This window comes from Neoarius graeffei, chromosome 14 (genome assembly GCF_027579695.1).
Source record: "Neoarius graeffei isolate fNeoGra1 chromosome 14, fNeoGra1.pri, whole genome shotgun sequence".
NCBI lineage: Eukaryota > Metazoa > Chordata > Actinopteri > Siluriformes > Ariidae > Neoarius > Neoarius graeffei.
The window spans coordinates 13,575,282-13,602,907 of record NC_083582.1 but is presented as its reverse complement, the minus strand read 5'-3'; the positions used below and the strand labels follow the sequence as shown (position 1 = coordinate 13,602,907).

At 41.8% G+C, this 27,626-nt stretch overlaps 2 protein-coding genes across 4 annotated transcripts in view; both read right to left on the bottom strand.

Annotated features, from left to right (window-relative positions):
- Nucleotides 1-21,269, bottom strand: part of drosha (drosha ribonuclease III) — a 112,858-nt gene extending 91,589 nt beyond the window's left edge. The window contains exons 1-14 of one of the 3 annotated variants that reach the window (XM_060939317.1): nucleotides 21,055-21,269; nucleotides 20,683-20,784; nucleotides 14,455-15,188; nucleotides 14,024-14,336; nucleotides 13,588-13,729; nucleotides 12,154-12,311; nucleotides 11,767-11,847; nucleotides 7,594-7,680; nucleotides 6,991-7,077; nucleotides 5,620-5,691; nucleotides 5,396-5,477; nucleotides 4,933-5,004; nucleotides 3,981-4,150; nucleotides 3,644-3,768 (exon numbers count right to left, since the gene is read on the bottom strand). In XM_060939317.1, coding sequence (XP_060795300.1) covers nucleotides 3,644-3,768; nucleotides 3,981-4,150; nucleotides 4,933-5,004; nucleotides 5,396-5,477; nucleotides 5,620-5,691; nucleotides 6,991-7,077; nucleotides 7,594-7,680; nucleotides 11,767-11,847; nucleotides 12,154-12,311; nucleotides 13,588-13,729; nucleotides 14,024-14,336; nucleotides 14,455-15,188; nucleotides 20,683-20,718 — 2,159 coding nt within the window. In that variant the 5' untranslated portion in view covers nucleotides 20,719-20,784; nucleotides 21,055-21,269. Of the gene's footprint in view, nucleotides 1-3,643; nucleotides 3,769-3,980; nucleotides 4,151-4,932; nucleotides 5,005-5,395; nucleotides 5,478-5,619; nucleotides 5,692-6,990; nucleotides 7,078-7,593; nucleotides 7,681-11,766; nucleotides 11,848-12,153; nucleotides 12,312-13,587; nucleotides 13,730-14,023; nucleotides 14,337-14,454; nucleotides 15,192-20,682; nucleotides 20,785-21,054 lie in introns of all 3 variants that reach the window. The other 2 variants (XM_060939318.1, XM_060939319.1) reach the window with 2 other exon arrangements.
- Nucleotides 21,270-22,131: 862 nt separating this feature from the next.
- LOC132897989 (ras-related protein Rab-5C-like) lies at nucleotides 22,132-26,711 on the bottom strand. The gene is made up of 6 exons (XM_060939316.1): nucleotides 26,574-26,711; nucleotides 23,863-24,084; nucleotides 23,627-23,778; nucleotides 23,379-23,501; nucleotides 23,203-23,296; nucleotides 22,132-22,839 (listed from the first exon to the last, which is right to left on the bottom strand). The coding sequence occupies exons 2-6, from the start codon at nucleotides 24,011-24,013 to the stop codon at nucleotides 22,718-22,720; spliced, it is 642 nt and encodes a 213-aa protein (XP_060795299.1). The 5' UTR covers nucleotides 24,014-24,084; nucleotides 26,574-26,711; the 3' UTR covers nucleotides 22,132-22,717.
- Nucleotides 26,712-27,626: the final 915 nt, after the last annotated feature.

Sequence of the window (27,626 nt, the reverse complement as noted above, 5' to 3'; positions counted from 1 at the left end):
CGAATCCGGACCTTCTTGCTGTGAGGCAACGGCGCTAACCACTACACCACCATGCCGCCCAGACTGATATATTACAGAGCATATTTCAAACACTCATAACTTGCTATAGCAGTGACAAAATATCTATCAAAATGCATTCCCAATGTTTTCCCCAGAAAAAAATTAAAGTCCTAAATTCCGGCATGATAAAACACAGACAATTGAGCGCCAACGGCGTGAAGCAAAACTAGGGGGGTCTGGGGGCATGCCCCCCTGGAAAATTTTTTGAAAATAGATGCTCTCAGGTGCATTTTCAGGGTCTCTAAGAGGTTTTAGATCCATGATTATAGGATAGATTTTACCAGTGTTTCAATGATTTCTGACCTAAATAGTATTAATGTATACACATTTGAAATTTCACCTTAAAGTTCAACATGCAAGTTAAACTGTTTTGTTATAGATTACTTAGGTATATGATAGATTGAAAATCTATGGGGATCCCTTAATTATTTATGATCAAGTAGTGTTGTAACAAAAATGTGCATGAAAATATGAACAGTGGTTTGCTCCATCTTATGCAATCCAGTGAAGAGAATCGATCATCATGACCTCCTGTTGATCACAAAGGGATCTGAACCTAAGACCTGCCACCTTAAAATAAGTTGCTGTATTACTAGAACTGTAGTGATTTAGAATGTTTCTGATGCAATTACCATAATATATGTATAACTAAGATACACTGAAAAGAAAAGTAAGCCAACTGCATATTATAAGGTTTAAATTTTGGCACTTTATTAAATGGACTAGATTAAGATTAAAACTTCATTCATACATTTAAGTTTGCAGAAAGATTATGTACTTATAAAAACATTCACGAAGAGATTGTGTTAATAAGTGTCAAATGTAGCATAATTTCAAATAATAATGATAAGCATATTTGGCAGTGTGATGTCACTGTGAGCCTTTAACAAAAGAATAATCCAGAGCCGCCTTTTGTTAAATGGATCCCAGTGACATCACACTGCCAAAAATGCTGATCATTATTATTTGAAATGATGCTATATTTGACACATTTGGACAACTTCACTTCTTGAGAGTGTTTATACGTACATAATCTTTCTGCAAACCCAAACTAATGAATTAAGTTTTCTACTCCTTTAAAGCAGATTAATTCTCCTTGGCTTTTGCTTGGCCCAATGCTGGGCGACCATCTCATAGTCCATCTTGCTGTCATCCATGCTGATGTGGATCAAATTGTCCAGCAAGTCTTATCCTAGCTTATTACAATCAGTCGGCTTTGTCCGTCTGGTGGGGAACAACATCGGCAGCCAATGAGATCGCTTATAATGAATCGGAAAATTCCGGGATGTCTGACGTTTTCTTTCGATATTTTTATTGGACTGAGAATCTTCACAGACATATTGGACGGTTTGAACACGTGACCTTGACGTAGCCAACAGATTACAGTTTGTTTACATCATACCACACGGACATATTACTTTGACAGAATCAACACAAACATTGGGAAAAAAAGACCGCTTGTTTAACACAAATATCAATCAATATGTAAATGGATCTGTTATTTGCTCTCCTACAGTGGTGCTTGAAAGTTTGTGAACCCTTTAGAATTTTTTACATTTCTGCATAAATATGACCTAAAACATCATCAGATTTTCACACAAGTCCTAAAAGTAGATAAAGAGAATCCAGTTAAACAAATGAGACAAAAATATTATACTTGGTCATTTATTTATTGAGGAAAATGATCCAATATTACATATCTGTGAGTGGCAAAAGTATGTGAACCTTTGCTTTCAGTACTTGGTGTGACCCCCTTGTGCAGCAATACCTGCAACTAAATGTTTCCGGTAACTGTTGATCAGTCCTGCACACCGGCTTGGAGGAATTTTAGCCAATTCCTCTGTACAGAACAGCTTCAAATCTGGGATAGTGGTGGGTTTCCCTCACATGAACTGCTCACTTCAGGTCCTTCCACAACATTTCAATTGGAAATTTGGCCATTTGGCCATTCCAAAACATTAACTTTATTCTTCTTTAACCATTCTTTGGTAGAATGACTTTTGTGCTAAGGGTCATTGTCTTGCTGCATGACCCACCTTCTCTTGAGATTCAGTTCATGGACTGATGTCCTGACATTTTCCTTTAGAATTCGGTGGTATAATTCAGAATTCATTGTTCCATCAATGACGGCAAGCTGTCCTGGCCCAGATGCAGCAAAACAGGCCCAAACCATGATACTACCACCACCATGTTTCACAGATGGGATAAGGTTCTTATGCTGGAATGCAGTGTTTTCCTTTCTCCAAACATAACACTTCTCATTTAAACCAAAAAGTTCTATTTTGGTCTCATCCGTCCACAAAACATTTTTCCAATAGCCTTCTGGCTTGTCCATGTGATCTTTAGCAAACTGCAGACAAGCAGCAATGTTCTTTTTGGAGAGCAGTGGCTTTCTCCTTCCAACCCTGTCATGCACACCATTGTTGTTCAGTGTTCTCCTGATGGTGGACTCATGAACATTAACATTAGCCAATGTGAGAGAGGCCTTCAGTTGCTTAGAAATTACCCTGGGGTCCTTTGTGACCTCACCGATTATTACACGCCTTGCTCTTGGAGTGATCTTTGTTGGTCGACCACTCCTGGGGTGGGTAACAATGGTCTTGAATTTCCTCCATTTGTACACAATCTGTCTGACTGTGGATTGGTGGAGTCCAAACTCCTTAAAGATGGTTTTGTAACCTTTTCCAGCCTGATGAGCATCAACAACTCTTTTTCTGAGGTCCTCAGAAATCTCCTTTGTTCATGCCATGATACACTTCCACAAACGTTATGAAGACCAGACTTTGATAGATCCCTGTTCTTTAAATAAAACAGGGTGCCCACTCACACCTGACTGCCATCCCATTGATTGAAACACCTGATTCTAATTTCACCTTCAAATTAACTGCTAATCCTAGAGGTTCACATACTTTTGCCACTCACAGATATGTAATATTGGCTCATTTTCCTCAATAAATAAATGACCAAGTATAATATTTTTGTCTCGTTTGTTTAACTGGGTTCTCTTTATCTACTTTTAGGACTTGTGTGAAAATCTGATGATGTTTTAGGTCATATTTATGTAGAAATATAGAAAATTTTAAAGGGTTCACAAACTTTCAAGCACCACTGTATGTATCTAGTTACTTGTGGGTAGGAAATTTAACGTATCGGTATAAATCTAAGCGTATCGGATTTTAACTAAAGCGACTAAGCGTATCGGCAGGCAGAGCAAGCGTATCGGGCCCGATACGCTAAAACGCTTTGGGGAAAACCATGCGTTCCTGTATTTAATAAAATGAGAAATGGAATTTTGATTAAAAAAAATTGCCTTCAGTTCTTCTTTAACTACCCGTTTATGATAATATTTGATGCATGTTATAGCTCTTGTTCCTTATACAATAAGTTAAGATTGGATCTGTAATCTCGTACCTCTGACATGCGGAGGTTTGTGCATTAAACCGGTTACCATGATGTCACCAAGCTGGCTCGTCATGTATGAGTGAGCATTAACTATGATGTTATATAAGATCACTCAAATGTTTCTCTCTCTCTCTCTCTCTCTCTCACACACACACACACACACACACACACATATACTTACTGAGGGTCTCCAGCGTAGCTGAGCTGAGCCGGACGGATTCCAAAATGGACAATGATCGGGAATGTAATGACATTCGGGTTAAACTGTTCCCGATCCAACTGGTCTATCCTCACCGAGCTGGGTTTCTGTTACACACACACACAGTACAGGTCATAGTTGCCTGGTCACTAACGCTAGCCTGTCGGATGATGGTGTTAGCTCTATAACTGCTACGTACGCTATGAAAAAGGTCGTGAGCTAACTAGAAGGCTATATGTACCTACATGCTATTTGCAGTGAGTAAGACAAGCTAACAATCTTATCCTGAGTGAGTGGATTTCCCACTTGCGTACTGTACCATGCCGGGATTAGTGACAATCATTCCTTTACACTCCTCTGCATATTTCTGCCATTCAAGCTCCTCCCACTGTAGCATGTTAGCGATCTCCTCCTCTGGAACAAGCGGTTTATTACTGCACAACAGATACAGCAGAACCTGGTGCATCGACAACACCTCTTTACCTCCATCTGAAACACACACACACACCAGTCAGGGAAAACTAGCAAAAGAAAGTCGTATTTTTTAATAATGACACAAAGGTGAAAGGAAGGAAAGGAGGAGCAATGCAAGCAACAAAACGCGTTTCTAAAAGTCCACTTGGCAACAAAGAAAGGAAAGGATTGAGAATGCAAGAAAAGAAAGGAAGTATGGATGCAAGAGAGTGCAGAAAGCAGGGAGAACAGCCAGAAGAAAAGGTCCAGATGGATAGAGGATTACCAGAAGGAAGAAAGTTTGGAAGGATGGAAGGAATGGAGGATGACAAGAAAGAAAATTGGAAGATGGAAGGATAGGAGTCCAGAAAAGGAGGGAGGATGACCAGAAGGAAGGATGTTCATGATGAGAAAGGTGGCACCAGAAGAAGTCTAGCTGGAAGGGAAAAATGGAAGGAATAAGACAAGGCTCACCGGAGGGAAGAATATCTGGAAGGAAGGAAGGATAGCTGACCAGAAAGAGGGAAAGAAAGAATACCAAAAGGATGTCCTGACAGAAGAGAGCATGACCAGAGGACCAGCAGGGGGGAAAAGTCTGGAAGCAAAAGGAGGATGAGCAGAAATAAGGAAAGACGGGATGAAATGAAGCATGGGAGCAAGAAAGAAGGAAAGGAGAACAAAAAAAAATTAAGAGAAGGAAGGAAAACTGCAAGAAAGGAAAGATGACTGCAGGGAATAAAAGAAGACCAGAAAGCATGAAGTCTGAAAAGAAGGAATGAAGAATAAGAAAGGAGGAGAGAAGGAAAGAAAGTTCTCACCTGGTAAGAATCGCACAAAGCGAGGCATGAAGTGGAACCTCTGGCAGGTGGGAGACTCCGTTTCCTCTGGACCTGTGAGAAACATCAGAACTCTGCAGGTTAGTACTATAAACGGTCATTATTGTTTATACCACAGTGCTGGACTCTGATTGGTTGTCAGGTGTTGATTAATCCTCTCTAACAGCAGCTCTGACAGTAGTGCAGGTTTATATTCATGCACTCGTTCTGATCCGTTGTAATTTCTACAGTAACAGCTCATTCACAGGGACGGATTTTAAAAAGTCCCTCATACGGTGATGTTTTCTGTAAGGACATGTAGATTTAACATTTACAGAAGGAGTCTCCAGTGCCAGAGTTAAGCTGTAACTTTACGCTTTCTGACGTCTTCAGGACAGAGGAGTTTACGCTTCTTTGCAGTTTCTCAGTAACATGATATAACAAGCTGCGCTTAACATGGGGGTACCTGTGAGGTTCCAGTCGTACAGCTCCAGGATGTCTTGGAAGAGGTATGAAGAGAAAAGCTCCAGACCTTTAACACAGTAGTTCTACACACACACACACACACACACACACACACACACACACACACACACACACACACACACACACACACAGAGCAAAATGAAAATGATAACCACATGGAGGAAAGGGAGGAGAGATGGTGGTAGTGGTGGAGTGCAGGCTGACCTCAGGCGCCATCTCCTCGATGAAGTGGATGGTGTAATCGATGTTGAAGCGAATCACTCTACACAACGGGATCTGAGACGACGAGAGAAAAACAGAAGAGCAGAATTCATTCAACACCATTCAGGAAGTGCACTTGTGTTCTTCATCTTTAATCATGGACCATCATTCTTCACCAGAACCAATCACTGATCACCACTGTTGCGGACAAGAACGAGTCATGACCAAGACCAGAGGGTATCGAGACCGAGACAAGACCAGGACCAGACCAGTGCGAGTCCAACACTGCATGACACACTTACGGTAAAACATGGAACAGGCAAACCAGAGACACTTCTCAAGCTGACACATACAACATACAAACACACGCTAATCAGCTTAACCATCTTTATCCAACACTCCTTTTCTGTGTTTCACCATCCATGGAATAAAATTTTTTTTATCTTGACAGTTCTTGAAATAAAATCATGAATCCTCTGTGTCTAAGATCGAGACGAGACCGAGCAAAAATGCTTTCAATTCCGAGATGAGACCAATCTCAAGTACTACAACACTACTGATCACCAGTCTTCCTGTCGACCAATCACTGCTCACCATTCTTCCCGATCACTAATCACCATTCTTCCCATTAACTAATCACTGTTTGGTCCCACTGTTCACAACAATCACTGACCACCACTGTCTGTCTCACCCTCACACTCCTTTTTCTTGGTTTTAAACAATCCTTTTGGTGATATTTACACTAATAGAAGTGAAATATTCCGTGACTGTTCCCTTCGTGTCTGTTTCCTAACTCCACCCTCCTGCTGTTTCATTTTGTCTGTGCTCTTGATAGAAATACTACAATTTTGTAAACACGTTCATGTTTAATTTGAGCAAAACATTTGACTTCTTTTTTTTAAATTATGTATTCCACGAAGACTCAAAATTTTTCGGAGTCTTCAAAAAAGTCTTTCTTCATTGAACCTAGTTTGTCACTTGGTATGCAAATGAGCACTATGAATATGCAGATTGCATTTGGTAACACTGCTCACATCCTGGGGTTCAAACCCTGATCCCTGGCCATTGACTAAATGCTCAAACCTGCAAGTATGACTGTAGCTTAGCTCAGTCTCGGTCCTCCACTGCCTGGAGACCTACCTAAGAACGCAGACGAACACTAAGCCCCCTCTCTGACAGGACGACGGGTTTGTTTTACAAGTTGACAACAAAGGAGCTATTCAAGTCATGTCACAAAATGGTGTCTTCCAAATGCTGTAGACATAAATACTGTTCTATTCCATGCGTGTACATTCACATCCTCGGTGCTCAGTGCTTCTGTTTTAGGGATTATAGGATTATTCTGTTTATAGGTATTATTCTTTCTGTTCTTACATTAGTGAGAGGAGTGTGTGAGAAGAGAGAAAATCCTTCAAACAGATACTCATGATCGTCGTATTCAATCACCGTCGGCCGGTCCGTCTGCGAGAGAGATAGCGAGAGAGAGAGAGAGAATCACTTAGAAATCCAATTTATTCAATTATCAGATTAGAGACTTGGCTCAGCTGGTTCGTGACAAGTGCGATGGTGAAAGAGCTGGACTGAGTAAAAGACTAAAGTACTACTGCATCATTCCCTTTAGGCTAATTCCCTCTTCAGCGAGTCGCTGAATAGCACTGTGGGTAATGTAAGAAAACCAGGAACTGACAGGAAAACAGAGCAACGTATCTAAATGAAGGAATTTTAAACGAAAGCTCATTTAGAAAATTCAAATCGAAGCAAATAATGTGAGAAAAATTAGTTTTTACGTCGTTCTATTGTTTAAAACACAATGACATAATAATAATAATATAAAAGTCACTGGTTTACATTTAGCTCAGGAATAAAAGTTCAGCATTAATAATGGCAATGATGACATGAACAAACAACAGCGTCAAAGGAAAAAGAAAGGAGGACGGAGGAATAAATAAGAGGAACAACGGAAAGACGGAGACTCACCAGGAAGTTGGTGGGCGGAGACACGGTGATCCTGTAATGGAAGAGTTTCCCGGCGTTGTTGCTCATCGGACGACACGGCTTCACTGTCTGCACGAGGACAATTTTAACAATAACGCTGTCAATGTTAAACATAGTGAGACGATATCGAGCACTAATTATTGGCACCCCTAAAACTTTGCAGCTCTACAGCTTATTCAGACGTTTGGTGTTCCCTCGAGTCTGGGTTTGAAGGAGGCTGCCTACGTTGGGGGAATTGTTTGGACGGAAAAAAAAAAATCATCCATCATAGCCTGCTCTCTAGATTAGACTTATTATGATCAGTAACACGGATGAATTAAAGAGCTGGTGAGAAGTTTGTTGAGAAGTTCTCAGCAATCTTAGAATATATCTCTTTGAATCTGTCAGACTTTATCTCAAAAATATCTATAATCCTTAATCCCAGTAAATATGTACACCTGCTGTACAATAAACATCATATTATTGTATTACAACCCCGATTCTAAAAAAGTTGGGACAAAGTACAAATTGAAAATAAAAACAGAATGCAATAATTTACAAATCTCAAAAACTGATATTGTATTCACAATAGAACATAGACAACATATCAAATGTCGAAAGTGAGACATTTTGAAATTTCATGCCAAATATTGGCTCATTTGAAATTTCATGACAGCAACACACAGAGACTCAGATTGTTTTGCAGGTCAAGGGGCCCACAGGGCCCCTCCTGGGAAAAAACAGGGGCCCATTTCTACAATGGGGGCCCCAGTGATTATTCTTCAGTTGAAGCGAACCTAGTGAGCGAAGCGAGCCCAATGAACAGCTGGGGCAGCCCAGGGGCTGTTTTTTTTCTTCTCAATTCTGTTTTTTTTTTTTGGTATTAGAAGCCATATGAAGCAATGTTGATGACAAAAATCAATGCTTCAACCAAATATATTGAGATATTGTTTAATCAGTGGCAATATTTTGGAATTCAACCACAGGCCACTATATATCACATCTATATTATCTCCTCCTTGTAAATTATAATTTATTTTATTAACTTGTTTTCAGTTTGATGTAGGTCTATAGTAGTAGTAGTCACCAGTGGTAGTGGCAGTGGTGGTAGTAGTAGTAGTAGCAGCTGTTGTAGTAGTTGATGTTGCAGTAGTTGTTGTTGTTGTTGTAAATCTAGTATGACTAATTACTTGGGGTATCAGTTTTTTCAGGTGAATGTACTCTTTCTGCCGAAGAATGACAAAATAGATGTATTTTTCTTTTTTCTTATCCATGTTTTCTTGTCTCTTTCGAATATTCGTACATAGACCGTAAGACGCCACCTAGCGAAAGACTTGGATCAGGTTTTACTCGCTTGGGACGCTACAAACGGGGCGGCGTAAATACACGAACGGGTCCGACGTATATTCAATATGGCGGCGGTCAAAACAAATTCATCCAATGCTGAAATCTGTTGAATATCCAGATAATTATGTTGGAAGTTGCATATTTGTGCAAGATTTTCGATACTGAGACCATGAAGTCAAGTAATACCAGTCCCCCCAGGATTTCGCGGGCCTTTTTTGTGATTGTTGCAGGCTAAAATGTCTGATGTTGGGGGGGGTGGGGGGTGTTTCCAAAAAATTGCGATGAAAGTTGCGGTGTTTTAGGTTTTTGTTGCGATTACATTGCGGGAGGAAGTGAAAGTTGCGAGAAATTGTTGCGATTTTCTCTTTTTGTGATTAAAATTGAGTGATATGTTAAATATTAAGTTATTACTGAAAAACTATTGATTAAAAAACCAAAGACACTGAGAAATGGTCCTATAAACAACTTTACCAATATAAAAGATTACCAGGACTACAAAAATGCAGAAAAATAGGCTTTACTTATCCAAATGCACCTGTTGGTTCAAAAGTTAAAGTGCATAGAACCTCACAGCACAACATGAAGTTACCTTAAAATATAATATAAATGCCTCAGCTTTCATGTAAGAAAAAAACTATTAATACTAGTACTGTGTGCAGGCAGTCTCTCCTGAAGACTAAATTAAACAATTATAAACTAATAAAATAAATGGCTCAGGCTTCATAGAAGAAAAAAACAATTTGAACAGAATCTCACAGTATGATGCTGAAGCTGCCTAAACAATGGAAAATAAAATACCATGTTGGCATCCATTAATTTCTTGTATTAAGTAAAAAATAATGTAAAGTGCACACAGTCCTTCACTGTAAACATAACACACTTTCAGTAACAGAATTTAAGCCTATATAAACACTGACTAGGACATGCTGCTTCTCTTGAAGGGAAACACGGAAGTAAGCAGTGTTGCCAGATACTGCTGACGTTTTCCAGCCCAAAATATGTTCAAAACCCGCCAAAATGCACTTGAAACCCCCCAACTGGGCGGGAAACCGCCCAATCTGGCAACACTAGAAGTAAGGCGGAAGATAGTTTGTTGACGTCACCTCAAGACGACACCAACGATTGGTCAAATTTGTGGGAAAGTTGCAGTGATTGGATATAATTGCAACACCGCCCTGAATCCGTGGGGATTGGTTGAATTTGCATTGAAGTTGCAAATCGCAACATCGCGAAATCCTGGAGGGTCTGTAATACGCCACGAAACGTTCCAAATAGGGTATAAAATGCTCGCGTCCATATTGGCCCCTGCCCCTCTCGACAATGCGTTCATTATACGAAATAGTGCGTCTTAGACGCGGGCGCGCCAACAATCTGAGTCTCTGAACACATATCTCAAAAAAGTTGGGACAGGGGCAATAAGAGGCTGGAAAAGTTAAAGGTACAAAAAAGGAACAGCTGGAGGACCAAATTGCAACTCATTAGGTCAATTGGCAATAGGTCATTAACATGACTGGGTATAAAAAGAGCATCTTGGAGTGGCAGCGGCTCTCAGAAGTAAAGATGGGAAGAGGATCACCAATCCCCCTAATTCTGCGCCGACAAATAGTGGAGCAATATCAGAAAGGAGTTCGACAGTGTAAAATTGCAAAGAGTTTGAACATATCATCTACAGTGCATAATATCATCAAAAGATTCAGAGAATCTGGAAGAAGCTCTGTGCGTAAGGGTCAAGGCCGGAAAACCATACTGGGTGCCCGTGATCTTCGGGCCCTTAGACGGCACTGCATCACATACAGGCATGCTTCTGTATTGGAAATGACAAAATGGGCTCAGGAATATTTCCAGAGAACATTATCTGTGAACACAATTCACCGTGCCATCCGCTGCTGCCAGCTAAAACTCTATAGTTCAAAGAAGAAGCCGTATCTAAACATGATCCAGAAGCGCAGACGTCTTCTCTGGGCCAAGGCTCATTTAAAATGGACTGTGGCAAAGTGGAAAACTGTTCTGTGGTCAGACGAATCAAAATTTGAAGTTCTTTATGGAAATCAGGGACGTCGTATCATTCGGACTAAAGAGGAGAAGGACGACCCAAGTTGTTATCAGTGCTCAGTTCAGAAGCCTGCATCTCTGATGGTATGGGGTTGCATTAGTGCGTGTGGCATGGGCAGCTTACACATCTGGAAAGACACCATCAGTGCTGAAAGGTATATCCAGGTTCTAGAGCAACACATGCTCCCATCCAGACGACGTCTCTTTCAGGGAAGACCTTGCATTTTCCAACATGACAATGCCAAACCACATACTGCATCAATTACAGCATCATGGCTGCGTAGAAGAAGGGTCTGGGTACTGAACTGGCCAGCCTGCAGTCCAGATCTTTCACCCATAGAAAACACTTGGTGCATCATAAAACGGAAGATACGACAAAAAAGACCTAAGACAGTTGAGCAACTAGAATCCTACATTAGACAAGAATGGGTTAACATTCCTATCCCTAAACTTGAGCAACTTGTCTCCTCAGTCCCCAGACGTTTACAGACTGTTGTAAAGAGAAAAGGGGATGTCTCACAGTGGTAAACATGACCTTGTCCCAACTTTTTTGAGATGTGTTGTTGTCATGAAATTTAAAAATCACCTAATTTTTCTCTTTAAATTATACATTTTCTCAGTTTAAACATTTGATATGTCATCTATGTTCTATTCTGAATAAAATATGGAATTTTGAAACGTCCACATCATTGCATTCCGTTTTTATTTACAATTTGTTCTTTGTCCCAACTTTTTTGGAATCGGGGTTGTATAATAACAGTCCACGAACGTGCTCACCTCTTCCCCAGGGTAAATACTGTGCCGGATTCCTGTGCGTCTGGCTTTAGCGCTGCACTTACACAATGGACCGTCGTTCATCTTCAAGACAGACACAAACTATTATAAATACATCATCCTGAACATTCTACAGCATGCTGCGTTCGTCCACGGTACTGTACTTAAATATGCAACATGTTATATTATTCAAAGCACCAAAGAGATTCATTTGAAACTCTAGAATGCAGTGTTATGATTATTATTAATCTACAAAAAGGTAAGTGGTTCAATCAACAAGCAAGTGTGTAGCCAAACTGGAAAGTATGCAAGCAAGTAGGCAAGCAAGTGTGCACGGAAATTAGTATGCAGATAAGCAAGAGCTCTGTGTGTGTCTGTGTATACACAGACCTGTCCTGGGTCGTTGTACCACAGCTCGTCGTGCAGCCGGTCGGGGTGTGCTTTCTTACGCTTGATCTCTGCGATCACGTCAAACACCTCAGAGTCGGAGCTGCTAGAGCAACTGCTGTCCCCGTCCGAGTCACACTCTGAATCACTCGAGCTCTCGTCTGCAACACACGCACATTTAATATGAATAAACACCGCATTCCTGTTCAATTCTGTAGGTAGGTATGCAAGTAGGCAAATTATTACTTAAGACTAAATTAATCATAAATCTGAAAGAAATATTCGTTAATAATTGTAGGTAATAGGTAAGGTAGGAAGGAAGGTAGCAGGTAAGCAGCCAAGTAGACCGACACACATAGTACGATGTAGACAAGTATGCATGGCGGGTAGTATGCAAGTCAGCTGTATGTATGATAGCGTGAAAGTAGGCAGGTATGCATGTGTAAAAGTAAGCTAGCAGGCAAGTAGCTAAGCAGGAAAGCAAGCAAGTGTGCGAAAAAAAAATGTTGCATGCAACTAGCAAAGTAAGCAAGTGTTCAAGGAGGCATACTGTTAAAAAGACAAATATGGCCCTTTTCCACTACCCTTTTTCAGCTCACTTCAGCTCGCTTCAGCCCGACACGGCTCGCGTTTCGACTACCAAAAACCAGCACGACTCAGCTCGCTTCAGCCCTGCTTAGCCCCTAAAACTCGCACCGTTTTGGAGTGGGGCTGAACCGAGCCAAAGCGAGCCGAGTGAGGCTGGGGGCGTGAGCAGACACTCCCCTGTGCACTGATTGGTGAGGAGGCGTGTCCTCACATGCCCACACACGCCCCGCGAGCGCGCTGGGATCTGTAAACACCGCAAACCCGGAAGGAGAAGAATTACGAATTACGAGAATTTCTGAAGCCTTATGCGCCTCGCCTCATCTATATGCTCTTGCCAGTATCTGTCCGCGTTGTCGGTGACAACAAGCCACAGCACCAAGACCAGCAACACTAACGACTCCATGTCCTCCATGTTTATTGTTTACTATCCGGGTCGTGAGACTACCGCTTAAAAGCTCACTGATGTCACTGTTTGCGCTGCTTAACGACATCACGTGACGTCCACCCACTTTCGCTAACTCCACCCAATGTGTCCACCCACTTCCAGCCAGCACGGTTCAGCGCAGTTGTAGTCGAAATGCAACTCCAACAGCCCCACTCAGCTCGACTCAGCACGGCACGGCTCAGCCCGACTCAGCCGCGTTTGTAGTGGAAAAGCGGCAATAGATATACTGGAAAATATACAAGTGCACATGTATTTATGCACGCAAGTATGAATGATAGTATGCAAGTAGGCATGTACCTTATTATTATTATTATTATTATTATTAGGGCGGGTTGTGTCTTTTCTGGACTCTGATTGGTTACGGTACTTCTTCAGGTATCAGTGTCTGAAAGACAGAATCGTACCATGGTCCAAGTCCAGCTTGGTTTTGGGTGGTTCCCACTTGGGGCGGGAGGATTTGGCACGTTCCTGCCGTCGTCCAAGCTCCTCCTCAAACCGCTCGTACAGGTCCCTCAGTTTACTCGTACCCACGACTGTTGAGTCACCCTGGGGAGAGAGGGAGGGGGTTGATAAGGACGCAAATAATCCTGGTTGATGCTTGTTTTGAAATACTCTTGCTAGAGTTACATGAAGTGGCTGTCATGTGAGTTTGGGAAAAGCTGAGTGCCTTTTCCATCATAAACTACAGAATAAATACAGCGAGTTCGCTCACACACACACACACACACACACGTTCAGCTAAAACCCAAGCTATGGATCTAGTAGAAATGGAGGACTGTATAAAGCAGTGTGTTAATTTACGCGATGGTAAAAATATCGTAACCAGTGGAATAACGTTACCACTTGGTCCATGGGGTCGTTGGAGTAGTAGTTCTCAGAGTGAGTACAGCGGATCCATGCCGGCTTCAGTAACTCTTCCTCCTCCTCATCCTCCGTCTCTCTGGAGCTTCTGTCTCTGTTTCCTCCTGCTGCCTCCACCCTCCTCTCTCTCTCCCTCTCCCGCTCTCGGTCCCTGTCCCTTTCTCTCTCTCTCTCTCGATCCTCCTCCATTCGTCCACGTTTTCTCTCTCTGCTTCCTGAGCGGCTGCGTGCTCGTTTCCTGTGTCGGTCCGATGGAGGAGAGCTTCTGCTGTCCCGGGGACGATAGCGCTCCCTGAGCCAAGGAAAAACATTAAAAATACAGGCATACAAGATGCAACATATTTACTGTGAGTGATCCTTCATTTCAATCAAGTATACATCCAGAAATGATTAACGGTTGACTTGCCCACCTGCTGCGCTCTCGGCTGCGGTGTCTTGGGGGAGTACGGCCCCTCTCGTTCTCTGACCGGTACCGCCCCCCTTCCTGTCGCCTCCTGTCCGGACTCCGCCCTCGCTCGCGCCGCTCGCCGTGCCCACTGTACCCACCGTACCCGTAGCTTTTGTGACGCCGCGGCCGCTCAGGAGACTTGTCACTCTTGAAGTGATGGAAATGCTCCATAGGCTTGAAGGAACCGGATTCAGAGGGGGGGTAGAAATTAGGAGGGAGAGGGGTAAGGTGTGGCTGAGGAGGGTAATTCATGGAGTAGGGAGGCTGAAAGGGTACAGACGGAGGCATCGAGGGTGGGGGAGGGGGAGGAGGCGGGACATAAGGATATGAGCCCTGAGAAGGGGCAGGGCCACCTGTAGGCACAGGCAAAGGGGGTGGGGGAAAATTAGGAGGTTCTGGGAAGCCCTGGTGCAGAGGCGGGGGTGGGAAAGGAGGGCGCAAGGGGCACTGCGGACCCTGGGAGGGTGCTGGGACAGGGTAGGGAGGGAATTCAGGACGAGGTGGCATGTTGGGCATGTAGGTGTTGGTGCACTGAGGGCTGTATGTGGAACAGTGGGGCGTTGAGGGGTCATAGGGGTAGGGAGGGGGCATGGAGGGCACAATAGACTGAGGAGGGGGCAAACGCAGTGGGACAGGGGGGTAATTCTGAGGGGGAGGGCGCCCTCGTGGACATCCACGTCCAGGATGAAAGGACATCTTCTGAAACGAGGCCAAAAGATGACGATGATTACACACAAAGTGCAATCTTTTGAACCAAACTGCAAAATTTTTAACCAATTTATGTGTGTGTATGCATGTATATGAGTGTTTAGTCTACATCTAGTTCATATCTAGAGTGTTTATACTGTTTATATTGTCTGTTTGAGTGTTTAGTCTTTGTGTAGTTCTTATCTAATGTTTACACTGTTTATATTGTCTGAGTGTTTAGTCTATGTCTTGTTCTCATCTAGTGTTTATACTGTTTATTTATACTGTTTATATTGTTTGTCTGAGTGTTTAGTCTATGTCTAGTTCCTATCTAGAGTGTTTATACTGTTTGGTTTTTTTTTTCAATTATTCTATTTTTATTTATTGCATTGCCTGTTTGCACCGTGGGTCAGAGAGGACTGAAATTTCATCTGTGCTGTATGTTGAGCATGTATAGCATATTTGACAATAAAGTTGACTTGATCTGTTTAAGAACTCATTATTTCACCCTTTGTAGTGCACTTGGATAAGCAGTGAACTACATAGCACACAGACGTCAGCCCACTACACTGGAAACTGAATTCCCTATTGGAAATACTGTGCACTACTACAGGGAGCAATTCTCAAAAAGCAACGGAGAACATATGAGACACTACACAGGATGCACAAGCCCTTCATAGTGCACTTGTTTGAGGAGTCTCAGCACTCAAATATGTAGCTGGACCTATATGAGCTCTTCGTCCATATGTTATTGTAGTGCACTTCTACAGGGAAGCATACAGGGCTCCCTATTGCAGTGATTCCCAACCACTTAGTGTGCCATGAGAGATCATCAGGTGTACCGTGGGAAATTATCCAATTTCACTTAATTGTTCCGAAAATAATTATTTATTTACTGCAAATAATTTGTCTTCATTCGTCTATGCCAGCAACGTATAGTGACAGGCAGAACAATTAAATACTCTTCCATTAGATGGCAGCAGGTAGCTAATTAACGTGTATTTACCTGTTGCCATTCAAACAATAGAATTAGTAATGCTTCGGGTGTGACAGCGGTGATAGCGATGGATAAATATTTGAAAAGAAAAAGTACACAATCCAAACTGGGTCCTGGAGAAAATTCTGACCCAGATGAAGGCCCTAGTATGAGTAGAAGTCAGAAGAAAGCAAAAAAGGTGATTTTCCACAACCTATCTATGCGAGCTGGGTTTTTCAAGCGTGACTGCTATAAAAACTAAAAAAGGAGAGAGACTCAAAGCCAATTTATGCTGACAACCCAGTCCTCGCAGATAGCGTCGCAGACAGTGTCTGCGTAGCCCCCCCACCTTCGCAGACGCTCTGCACGCACCTCCCAAAAATTGTGACCACTGCAGAAGCCTCGCAGACAGCGTCGCAGACAAGAGGGCTCTGATTGGTCCACTCTACACACACTTCCGCTTCCCTACTTTCCCGGTTTGGTTTGTTTTCACGACCACCATTTTTAAAAACACGAGCGAAGATGGAGCAGCATGAAGAGCGGTTGATCGAGGAAGTGAGGAAGTACGTACATCTATACGACTCCAGTTCTAATCATTATAAGTAACCGGAGGATAAACACTCCACTAACCACACCCACCAACTACTCCTAGTGATTTCGCGACTTCGCGCCCCCTTGCGTTGTGGCGGTGAATAACATCGCGCACGCCTATTACTCCCCGCTCAACGATAAATTACAACTGTCTGCGAAAAGCTGTCTGCGAAAAGCTGTCTGCGAAAGCCTTGTCGCAAGAGCATGCAGAGGCCTTCAGAGCTGTTGAAGATCTTCGTGTGTGTCTTTCTTCAATTCCTGCGAGTATATCAGCTTTGTGTTCAACTAAACAGGCCCAGGTTTCACACTAAGTAAATTGTGAGTAAATTGAGACTAGATGATCATTTTATATATGAGTCAAAATTTGCTAATGGGTAATAATGGTGAGACACGTATAAAAAATCATCTCCATCCACTATTTTAAACATAAATTGGATATTTTTTGGTTTAAATAAAATTGCTCTAAGAAATAATGTTGACAACTTCAGATATCACAAGTTATATTTTCCCAATAAAATCATGAATTAATTTTTTGAAGTTGGTGAATTTTAGACACCCGACTGTAACAGTTCTGACTAACCAACTTCGACAAGGTTTGATTGCTATACAACTTATTGTCGGAATTAAATCAACTACACTCCATAAAACAGGTTTACTGAAGTGTTTAAAAAACCACATACAATGGGCCTGCACATTTTCTAAACATGAAAAAATCATTTAAAAAAAAGACCCTTATGCACATTACTGTGTCCGTCAGAAGTCAACATCAACTTGTGAATAAGAATATTCCAACTAAAAACATTAATATAGAACAATATATGTAATCAATCACTTTATATAAAAGCACCAATTGATTTATAATTAGGGGCGGCACGGTGGTGTAGTGGTTAGCGCTGTCGCCTCACAGCAAGAAGGTCCTGGGTTCGAGCCCCGGGGCTGGCGAGGGCCTTTCTGTGTGGAGTTTGCATGTTCTCCCCGTGTCCGCGTGGGTTTCCTCCGGGTGCTCCGGTTTCCCCCACAGTCCAAAGACATGCAGGTTAGGTTAACTGGTGACTCTAAATTGACCGTAGGTGTGAATGTGAGTGTGAATGGTTGTCTGTGTCTATGTGTCAGCCCTGCGATGACCTGGCGACTTGTCCAGGGTGTACCCCGCCTTTCGCCCGTAGTCAGCCGGGATAGGCTCCAGCTTGCCTGCGACCCTGTAGAACAGGATAAAGCGGCTAGAGATAATGAGATGAGATGAGATTTATAATTAATTCTCGCCTTGGAATCTGCCTGTTTTCAAAATACATCGATGGTAAAATCAAAGGATCGCTGTCTGTCAGAAAATAACGTACACAAGACTGTATCGTATATCTCCGACCGGCATAGCACCGCATGATACACAAACCTCCAGGAAATCCACACTACCACAAGTTTTGATGACATCATCGCTTTCCGAGAAGATGGAGAAACTGGCTGCCTGAGCAGCGTGTGTTTGCAGTCTGTCAAGAAAGCTAACGTGCATAATACGTAACGCACATAAGTATAGATTTGTTCTTCACTCACTAAAAATGAACCGTAGCGATCGAGGAACTGGCTGAAATACTTCATAATGGATGTAAACAAAAATTGACGCCAGTGCAACTGAAAGAATTTGCCGGGAGGGTGAATGATCGTGTGGAATGTGTTGGTCCCTGACGGAAGCAGGAAGTCGCACGTTACAATCTGACGGACATTTCTTATGCACGTTATATTTTGACGTCCCCCAATTGAAGATAAATAAAATTTGTTTTGGGTGTACTTGTCACCATGTCAGACAGGTCAGACAGGTCTCCTTCTGGAGTCAGAGAGCTTTAAGTGGACTTGTTGGAAAAAGGAAGAGATTGATGGCCCAGAAATATGTTTCCATGGCTGTAATCCAAATTTTAAGTCTCATTTATTACTTTATGGTGCATGCATATTACTATCAGACAGTTCCGGCTGTGTGCAATACTCATGTTGTAGTCTTCATTTATGAATTTTACTATATAAATTTTAGTCTTAGATTTCTCTTGTTACTTAAATATTCATATTCCCCTTTCCCTAGTCAGATCTTATAGTGCAATTAGAGTACATTTCAATGAATTCATCTTTGGTAATTTATGTCCGTCAAAAGTAACATGCATAAGTATACTAACCCACGTGTTTTAATATTGTATTGTTCCACAGAGTCCTGTTTCCAATCCTTAATGTTAATAGTAAGTTACTACTGTTATGTTATGAGGATTTCTTCACAATGAATTCTTGTGTTATGTCGGTTCATAAGTGATAACAGAAAAGTTATCACCTTGGCTCTTGGTCGTGAATCTTTTCATCTGTTTCTTGAATAATTATATTCTCATTTTCTGGAAAGATCTTTGATATTTTCCATTAAGTATTGTAAAAACCTGATTATTTCATTCTTATATGCATGGAGTTTTGTAAAATAAGGAGAAAAAACTAAAAATACTTCATTTTTTCCGTCAAAAAATAACATGCATAAGCGTAGATTTGATAACTTTGCAGATGATTTTTTTGAAAATCCAGTGTGATTACTATCTTTTCAATTGTTAATATGTTTAATAAAATAATAAAAGTTTAATATGATGTAGTTTAATTTTTCAATAAAAGAATATGAATTTTGACATGATTTGTTACATATTATTACCCATTAGCAGATTTTCATCCCTATATATATATATATATATATATATATATATATATATATATATACACACAGGGTGCGATTTGTCAAAAAACCAGAAGGGGGGATGTTTTTTTTTTTAATCATGAAACGTCACAAAGTTAAGGTAACAATAGGCTAACAGCTCAATAACATCCGATGATATCAAATGAATAACAATAAATGAAAACGAACACTAAACCAGAGATAGTAAATTCATCTTCCTATCTCTCTGACTAAATACATGAACACTAACACAACAAAGTTCGCATTGCTTGTCGCGTTGCTGTGATGTTTCTCTCCCTCCAGATTAAATGGACAGTGACTCGAAAATCACTAAAATACATGAATACTAAATGAACAGTTTGCTCTGATGGCGCAGTTCACATTGTGCGCAGCTTTCCGATTTAAACTGTTTTTTTTTCTCATCCTTATACTTCCTGTTTCATGGACTGTAACGGATTTGCTTATTTAGTAATTTTAATACAGAATTTACTTTGAAATTATAATCAGACACTCCAACGCCCCCCCCCAAAAAAAAATCGGCCGTGAAAAAGGCGGCATCCGCCAAAAGGCGCGCTGTTTGCATCTCTGCGAGAACGCAAAGATATTGTTATTATCTACAATGTATCTATTTGCTGGGGACGTTCGTAAACATCAAAGCTGCCACTTCGGGTCATTTTGGAAGTGAGTGCAATATATACCATAGAAAACTGTGTCACAACATGCCTGTCGTCAACTTTTTTTTTGGTTTGTTTGTTTTATTGACGGGGTTGTCCCCGAGGATTTTTTTTCAGCAGGGATAAAAACCAGAGGGGGGGGGATGATCCCCACCATCCCCCCCAGCAAATCACACCCAGTATATATATATATATATATATATATATATATATATATATATATATATACACACACACACACACTTTTTGTGACATTTTTGTTTGGCGGTGTGCCGTGGGATTTTTCGAATGCAAAATATGTGCCGTGGCTCAAGAAAGGTTGGGAAACACTGCCCTATTGGATAAAGAGTGCACTACACAGGGTGCATTAGTCATGATTTCATACCCTACATAGTGCACTATGTAGGGAGCATTAATTCAGAATATCATCCCTTTATGGAATGTGTAGTGCACTATTTAGGAAGCAAAGGTAATTGTTTCACAATCTGGACAGATAATACACGATATACGGTAGGGGGCATAATCCCTTTGCAGTACAACACATTGTTTCTATGATCCTTCCTTCGTACATACATGCACAATGTCTCTCTCACGCACTCTTCTGGACATGGAGTGCACTACATAGGGTGCATAAACTATTGGAACGCTTCCATAGGGTTTGAAGAGGTAGATTCCCTGTTAGACAGTGCACAGGAATACAAAGAGAAAGAAGCTTAAGGGCTTCAGCACAGACTAATTATGCAAATGCATGCACACGCACTTTATTTTCAAAATCACGCGCCGCAACAGATAACTCCGGCTAACAGAATACAAACAAACAAACAAACAGGAGTACTCCATTAAAGTGTCTAATGTTTTGGATTAGCGCACAGTTAGCGGGAAATTAGAAAAATCATTATTATTTAAAGATAAAAATAAACCCGTTAAAAGCGAGCATGTGCCTACCTGCGCGCTAGCCGTTAAACAAGCTAAAAGTGCTAGCAGGACAAAATCTCATCGATGTGGAACCGGAAGCAGCACGAGCCCAAAATGTACACTATACTTTCTAAATATATATAAATTCATGTAACTATCTTATATAAATACGGCTATAACAGTTATCTCTTGGAAAGGATCCGATTTCCTTCCAAGTTCTTATTAAACGCCAGGCCAAATCCCAAATCGCTCTCTAAACCCGAGATAGGTGTACTACATCGAGCACAAAATAACACCTCCACACCCTCCCTAGTGCACTCCGTGTCAAAGAATTGAACCATTTGGGATTCAGCCAGCAGTTTTTAGTCGACACTCACAAGGAGAACTACAGTTTGGCCAATCAGAGCGAGGGTTGTCAAAATCAGCCAATAAACGTTGAGGACGCGGGTCCGAGGTTAAATCGCGTCCCCTAGAAACACGATATCGTGATAAACGCGTTCCTAAAGCGCATTCGTGTTTTGTGATTAATCTCAATTATTTCGAGGTACTGTCGCGTTACCTCAACATAAATTAATATTTTAACTCAACATCTCATTTTAATACATCATGTTGCTATTATATACCTGGTATTTCATTATTTCTATTTGGAAACTATTTCAATATATTTTGACTTTACGCGCCCTGTCGAGATATTATCTCATTTTAATGTAATGTCTCATTATTTCAAATACAGCATGTCATTTTACTTAATAACTAGAAGTGCACCCAGGGACATAATGTTTTGATTATTTCACTGAACAAGTTTAAATGATTGAGCTGACAATGTTCGTGATGAATAGATGGTGGTTGTCATGGTAATGTTATTTTTGGACAGGTTGGGGATCTGTATAATAAATCTGTGAGAAGATGGCAAGGTAACTAATTCAAGACTGATACCGATATCAAACTTGTGACTAGAAACTGTTTTGCTAAGCTTGCAATATTAAACTACTTAGAAGTTTTCAAATTTGCATACTCATGAATATTCACAGATTCAGGAAACATTTTTTTAACGAGTATAGATCAGCCAAAGCTGCTGTTTCAAACCAAGGAAGCACACTACACACATTTTTCCATTGCTTTTTTTTTTTTTTATTTCCCTCTTTACAGATTGAAAAAACCACAATGTTAAAAATGTTTCTTCAGGTGTCAGAGGTAATGCGCGCGCGCACACATACACACACACGGACGGACACACACACACACACACACACACACACAACCCCAATAATAATGCCGTGATGTCCACCATTGCAATAAAAACAATACTCACTTGTGTACAAAATGATTTGGGTGAAAGATTCCCACCATGAGCTCATCATTAAGATCGTTATGCAACAAAGGACAAGATTAACATGGGGGAGGAAGGAAAAGTGGCGTGCGCTCATACACACACGACCCACCACAGAAACAACCTCACCGCTGTTTTATCATGTTTTAAAAACGAGCCTTGAGACATAAATCATGTTAGTATTTTCATAAAATATGGATAAACCAGACAGGAAGTGAAAGAGAAAGAGGAAGTGCTAGCTTATATGATTTCTTTAGGAAAAAGTGATCAAGAACATAATCTCTGAAGGAATCATCATCACCACCACTATAAATCCCAGGTGCTGGTCTTCTGTGTCTCTGTTTGGACCTTTTACTACCAGAATCAATTGCAGCATTTGCCTGTGGAGCTCTGGTGGGTGGAGTCTTGGAGGTCCACACCTGTTCGACCCCGCCCACTAGCCCCACCTCCTCCAGCTTGAGGCTCGTTCTTCGGCAGCTTCTTCGCTGTAAGAGAGAGAGAGAAGTGCAAGAGGAAATGAGCAAATTATCATCAGCAAGGAGCTTTTAGCCAATCAGATTCTCTGATCCAACAAAGCAGATAAGGGGGTGGAGCTAAATCTAAATCTGATCAGCCAATCAATAAATAAATGCATGTTTATAACAGGAGTCAAATATGGAGTTTGTTTCAACGGCTGCAAAACTGAAAAGCAAGCAGTGATAAGGTTTGATAGGCTGAAAAGATTTAACTTAAGCTCCGCCCCTTGTTGACCCTCTTCTTTATACGAGGAAAAACATGTTATGTACAGCATTAATAAAATGTGCAGGTAGAATTTTCTGAAATGGCTGGCTCTGTGTGTGTGTACTTACCAATGGCCATAAATATCTCATTGACGTTCATGGCAGTTTTGGCCGACGTCTCCATGAACAGCAGGCCGTTATCGTCAGCGTACGCCTGTGCTTCCTGTTCCGATTCGCACATCACAATGTTAAAATGGCAGTTTGTTAATCCAACACAACTCATTCACACACACACACACACACACCTGGAACTCAACGACTCTCTTGTTCGCGAGGTCAGCTTTATTCCCAGACAGAGCGATGACGATGTTGGGACTTGCCTGTTTCTGCAGCTCATTTACCCAATTCTTCGCTCGCACAAATGTGTCCTGCACACACATACATACACACACCCAGAGTGAGAGACTGAGTGAGCGAATGAGAGAGAGAGAGAGAGAGAATGTGAATGAGAGAGCATGAGTCAGACTGAGCGAGTGAGTGAATGTCCTCTCACCTTATTAGTGATGTCATAGACGATGATGGCTGCCTGAGCTCCTCTGTAGTACATCGGGGCCAGGCTATGGTAGCGTTCCTGTCCGGCTGTGTCCCAAATCTCAAACTTGACTGTCGTGTCATCCAGGCACACTGTCTGTGTGAGGAACGCCGCTGAACACAAAAAACGAGAGTCAGGATGACACCATGAATCATTTGCACTCAGTAATAAAAGTCATAATAAAAGTGAGGGAGAACCTCCAATGGTGCTCTCCTGGTACTCGTGAAACTGGCCCTTGACAAAGCGCAGGACCAAACTGGACTTCCCCACGGCTGACTCGCCCAGCAGAACCAGCTTAAACTGACAGATCTTATTCCCTGCGGCCGGCCCGTTGGGTCGACCCGCCATGATGATGTGCTGACGATGTGGCTCCGAGTTTGGGGGCTCAGGCAGGAATAAGACAAAAAAGCAGGGTCAATCTGGAACAACAAGACGAGATTGCTGTAGGAAACTGAAAGTAAGAAAGGGACTGAAAGAGTCAGTCTACTCTTCCCTATACTTAAGTGCACTCTGTGAGCCCTACTCCAAAACAGAAGCAGACAAAGGCCTGTCTTCAACCAAAGCCAGGAAAGCTGCAAGAGTTGACAGGATCTACCCAGAACTTCTGAAGAATCTTGGCTGCAAAGGTCATAACTGGCTGGCTGCCTCATTCACTTATGTCCACATCACCAGAACCATCCCTACGGTGTGGAGAGAGTCTAAGATCATTGCCCTCCTCAAACCTGGGAAGCCTGCAGAGGATCCAGTCAGCTACTGACCCATTTCCCTCCTTTGTACAACATACAAGTTGTTTGAGCGCCTACTCCTAAGCACAGCTTATTACTTTGGTACAGCCTATCCTGCCAAGAGAATAAGCTGGCTTGAGACCTGGTAGAAGTTGTGCAGGTCAAGCCCTGGCCCTCAGTACCAACATTGAAGCTGGCTTCCAACGCACCCAGAAAACTGGACTTGTTCTTATCAACTCGTCATCAGCCTGTGACACTGTCTGGCGACATGGACTACCGCAGAAAATATCCAGGATTCTGAAGTGCCAAACTACTATGCTCTGCTTTTCATCCATCCTCAGCAATCGCAGATTCTGGGTATCGCTAAGGAACCAGTCCAGCTCTGTCAGAACCTTGACTGATGGCCTACCCCAAGGCTCTGTCTTCTTTTTAACATCTATGAAAGCAACTTACCACCAACCTCCAGGAAGTTTGCTTATATGCAAATGACCTTGCTCTTGTTTGCCAGGGAACTTCCTTGGAAGGCATCAGCAGAGTGCTGACCCAAGACCTGAAAGTCATGGAGGAGTACTTCACCTCCTGGAGACTCCATCCCAACCCCAGTAAGACAATGGTTACTGCTTTCCACCTTAGCAACTGCCTCACAAATGCCAAACTCCAAGTGTCCTTTTGCAGCAAGCTGGTGAGGAATGAGGAGTTTCCAAAATACCTTGGGGTTACGCTTGATCACACCCTCACACATCGTGAACAACTGAAGAGGGTAGCCGACAAACTGAAGTCAAGGGTGAACATCAGGAAGCTTGCACGCAACAGGTGGGGATCCAAGGCAAACACCCTTCGCGCTGCAATTCTAGCCTTAGTCTACTCAACAGCAGCGTACTGCTCAACAACCTTGGCCAACAGCTGCCAGACCAAACAAGTTGACACTGTCTTGAACTCTGCAATGCAGGTGTTCACAGAGACACTGAAATCAACTCCCCTTCCGTGGCTCCCTTCGCTCACATCACTCTCCCCAACATGATGAACACCATGATTGACACTGAGGTCAACCTTGACCTTCCCATTCATGATGGCCTCAACAACCTGCCAACCATGCATTTAAAGTCTTGCAAGCCTGTCTGATTGTCTTTTGAATCTATGGACAACTTTGACATCAAAACCGAATGGTGCAGGGCAGGGGCAGATGCCAGCTCCAACTGGGACCACACCACCATTACAGATCCCACAGTGAAGCCAAACAATTTCAGTCTCCCATGCAAGCAGTGGCAGACACTGAACCGCATTAGCAGCCTCCGCACAAGAACAAGACACCATCTGCATAAACAGGGGACAGCAGACAGCCTGTGACTGTGGCCACTGAGACCAGACAATTCACCACATTGTGAATGATTGCCAAGTATGGCGTTTCACTGGGGGAATCAAAGAGCTGGACAGAACAACTGATGCCACCCTTGCCTGGATATCATCCCTGCATTTGACTTTGAAGATTTTGTAGTTTGTGTACATCATATGAAAGAAGTAGCGTAGGAGACTTCTCTCTGAGGTTCACAAACCTTCTCACCAGACCTAAACGCATCCCAACCCGTTTTATTCCTCTAATAGCACAACAATGTCCCCACAGTTACACTTCCTGGATTATCACAGACTTTCACTATACTTTTTACCTGTTTATAGTTAATATAGGCATAACACAAGTTCAGCCGTCCAGACCGTGGTATATCATCCAGACGATAAATCAGCACAGTCCTGTTTTTTATACAGGATTGGGGAAGTGAGAAACGCTGATAAAGTGTTAAATTCAATTCTTACACTCACAGCTACTCTGAGACATTATCATAATCCTAAACTACTCACCAGGTGACGTAATTTCCGGTGGAAACTAATCTTTTAAACGCTAAAGAATCTTATCGTGATTTTAGTGCTGATTAGTTAGCACTCTAGTTAGCTTTCCTGACTTAGCCACTGACGTAATTTTGAGGCGTACCGAGGATCACGTTTATATTTTGCTCAATAAATGTTAATTTCGATATAATCCGGTTATTTGTAGAAGTTTATGAATGTTATTAAAGTTCAGACGGAGCGCTAACTCACAGGCTAGTAGCTAGCACAGCTAATGTTAACTAGCATGCGAGCTAAGTAAAACTCAGTTTAGCAAACAAGAGCACAAGCTATAAGACACTCACCTGAGCGCTTATTTTTACTTTAAGTGAAGATGGACAAATTGCGTTGGTTAATATTCACACCGCAAGATGTCGGACTTTTCTCTTTCACTTGTTTCCTTGTCAAAACATGACAGTTTTTTCTCCCCCGGTGTTTTTCCCCACCCGTATTCACACAAATCCCGCCTCCCTCGTAACGATTCGTTAGTTTCCCCAAACAACATGGTATAAACCAATCCAGTGGAGAAGACGGGACACAGTTAACTAATCATGGACAGAGGGGCGGGGTTTTCAGAAATACGGGTGGGAAAACTAACCACTTGTTTTGGCATTTTTTTTTCTGATATTAAGCCCTACTTCCGGATCCGGGTAATTCCCGTAAACTATGAGTTAGCCAATCAGGTACCCAAGCAAAACTTTACTCACTTAACGTACAGACATATTTTATAGTTATAGATTTAAGATAGTACTGTATTAACACGTGATTATGCAAATTAGCTTACAAAAAATTTCGATGTATCGTAATTTGTTAAAAAACACAAACAAAATAAAAGTGTGCTAATTAGCTAATGTTCCGGGGGGAAACGGTATAATTATATAATTCTGTTGAAGTAACTCCATGTTATCAGCATAATTATTCATTTACAAATTCGTTCTAATCATAATTATTATTATGAAACAGCTTCAGTTTTATTCGAGAATAGCAACTTTTTTCCCCCAGCAGATTTATTAAATAACGAATACTCCACTTCCGGTTCCGTCCACGTAGTTAGGACTGTTTTCCACAAGATGGCGCCAGATTCAAACCCTGAACTTTTACTGCGCGCTTTTGTATCTTTACACGTTTCATTAAAAGATTAAAATATTGGGCAAATGTTGTGTAATTAGGAATACATTTTATACACAAAGCTAATAAAAATGAAATATATGAAGATAAATAAAGACAAAGAGGAGAAACATGTCTTTAGCCTTACACAAAGCAAGCCAAAGTGCACTGAGAGTGAATTGATTTAAAATAATAATAATAATAATAATAATAATAATAATAATAATAATAATAATAAAAGCTGCACTTGG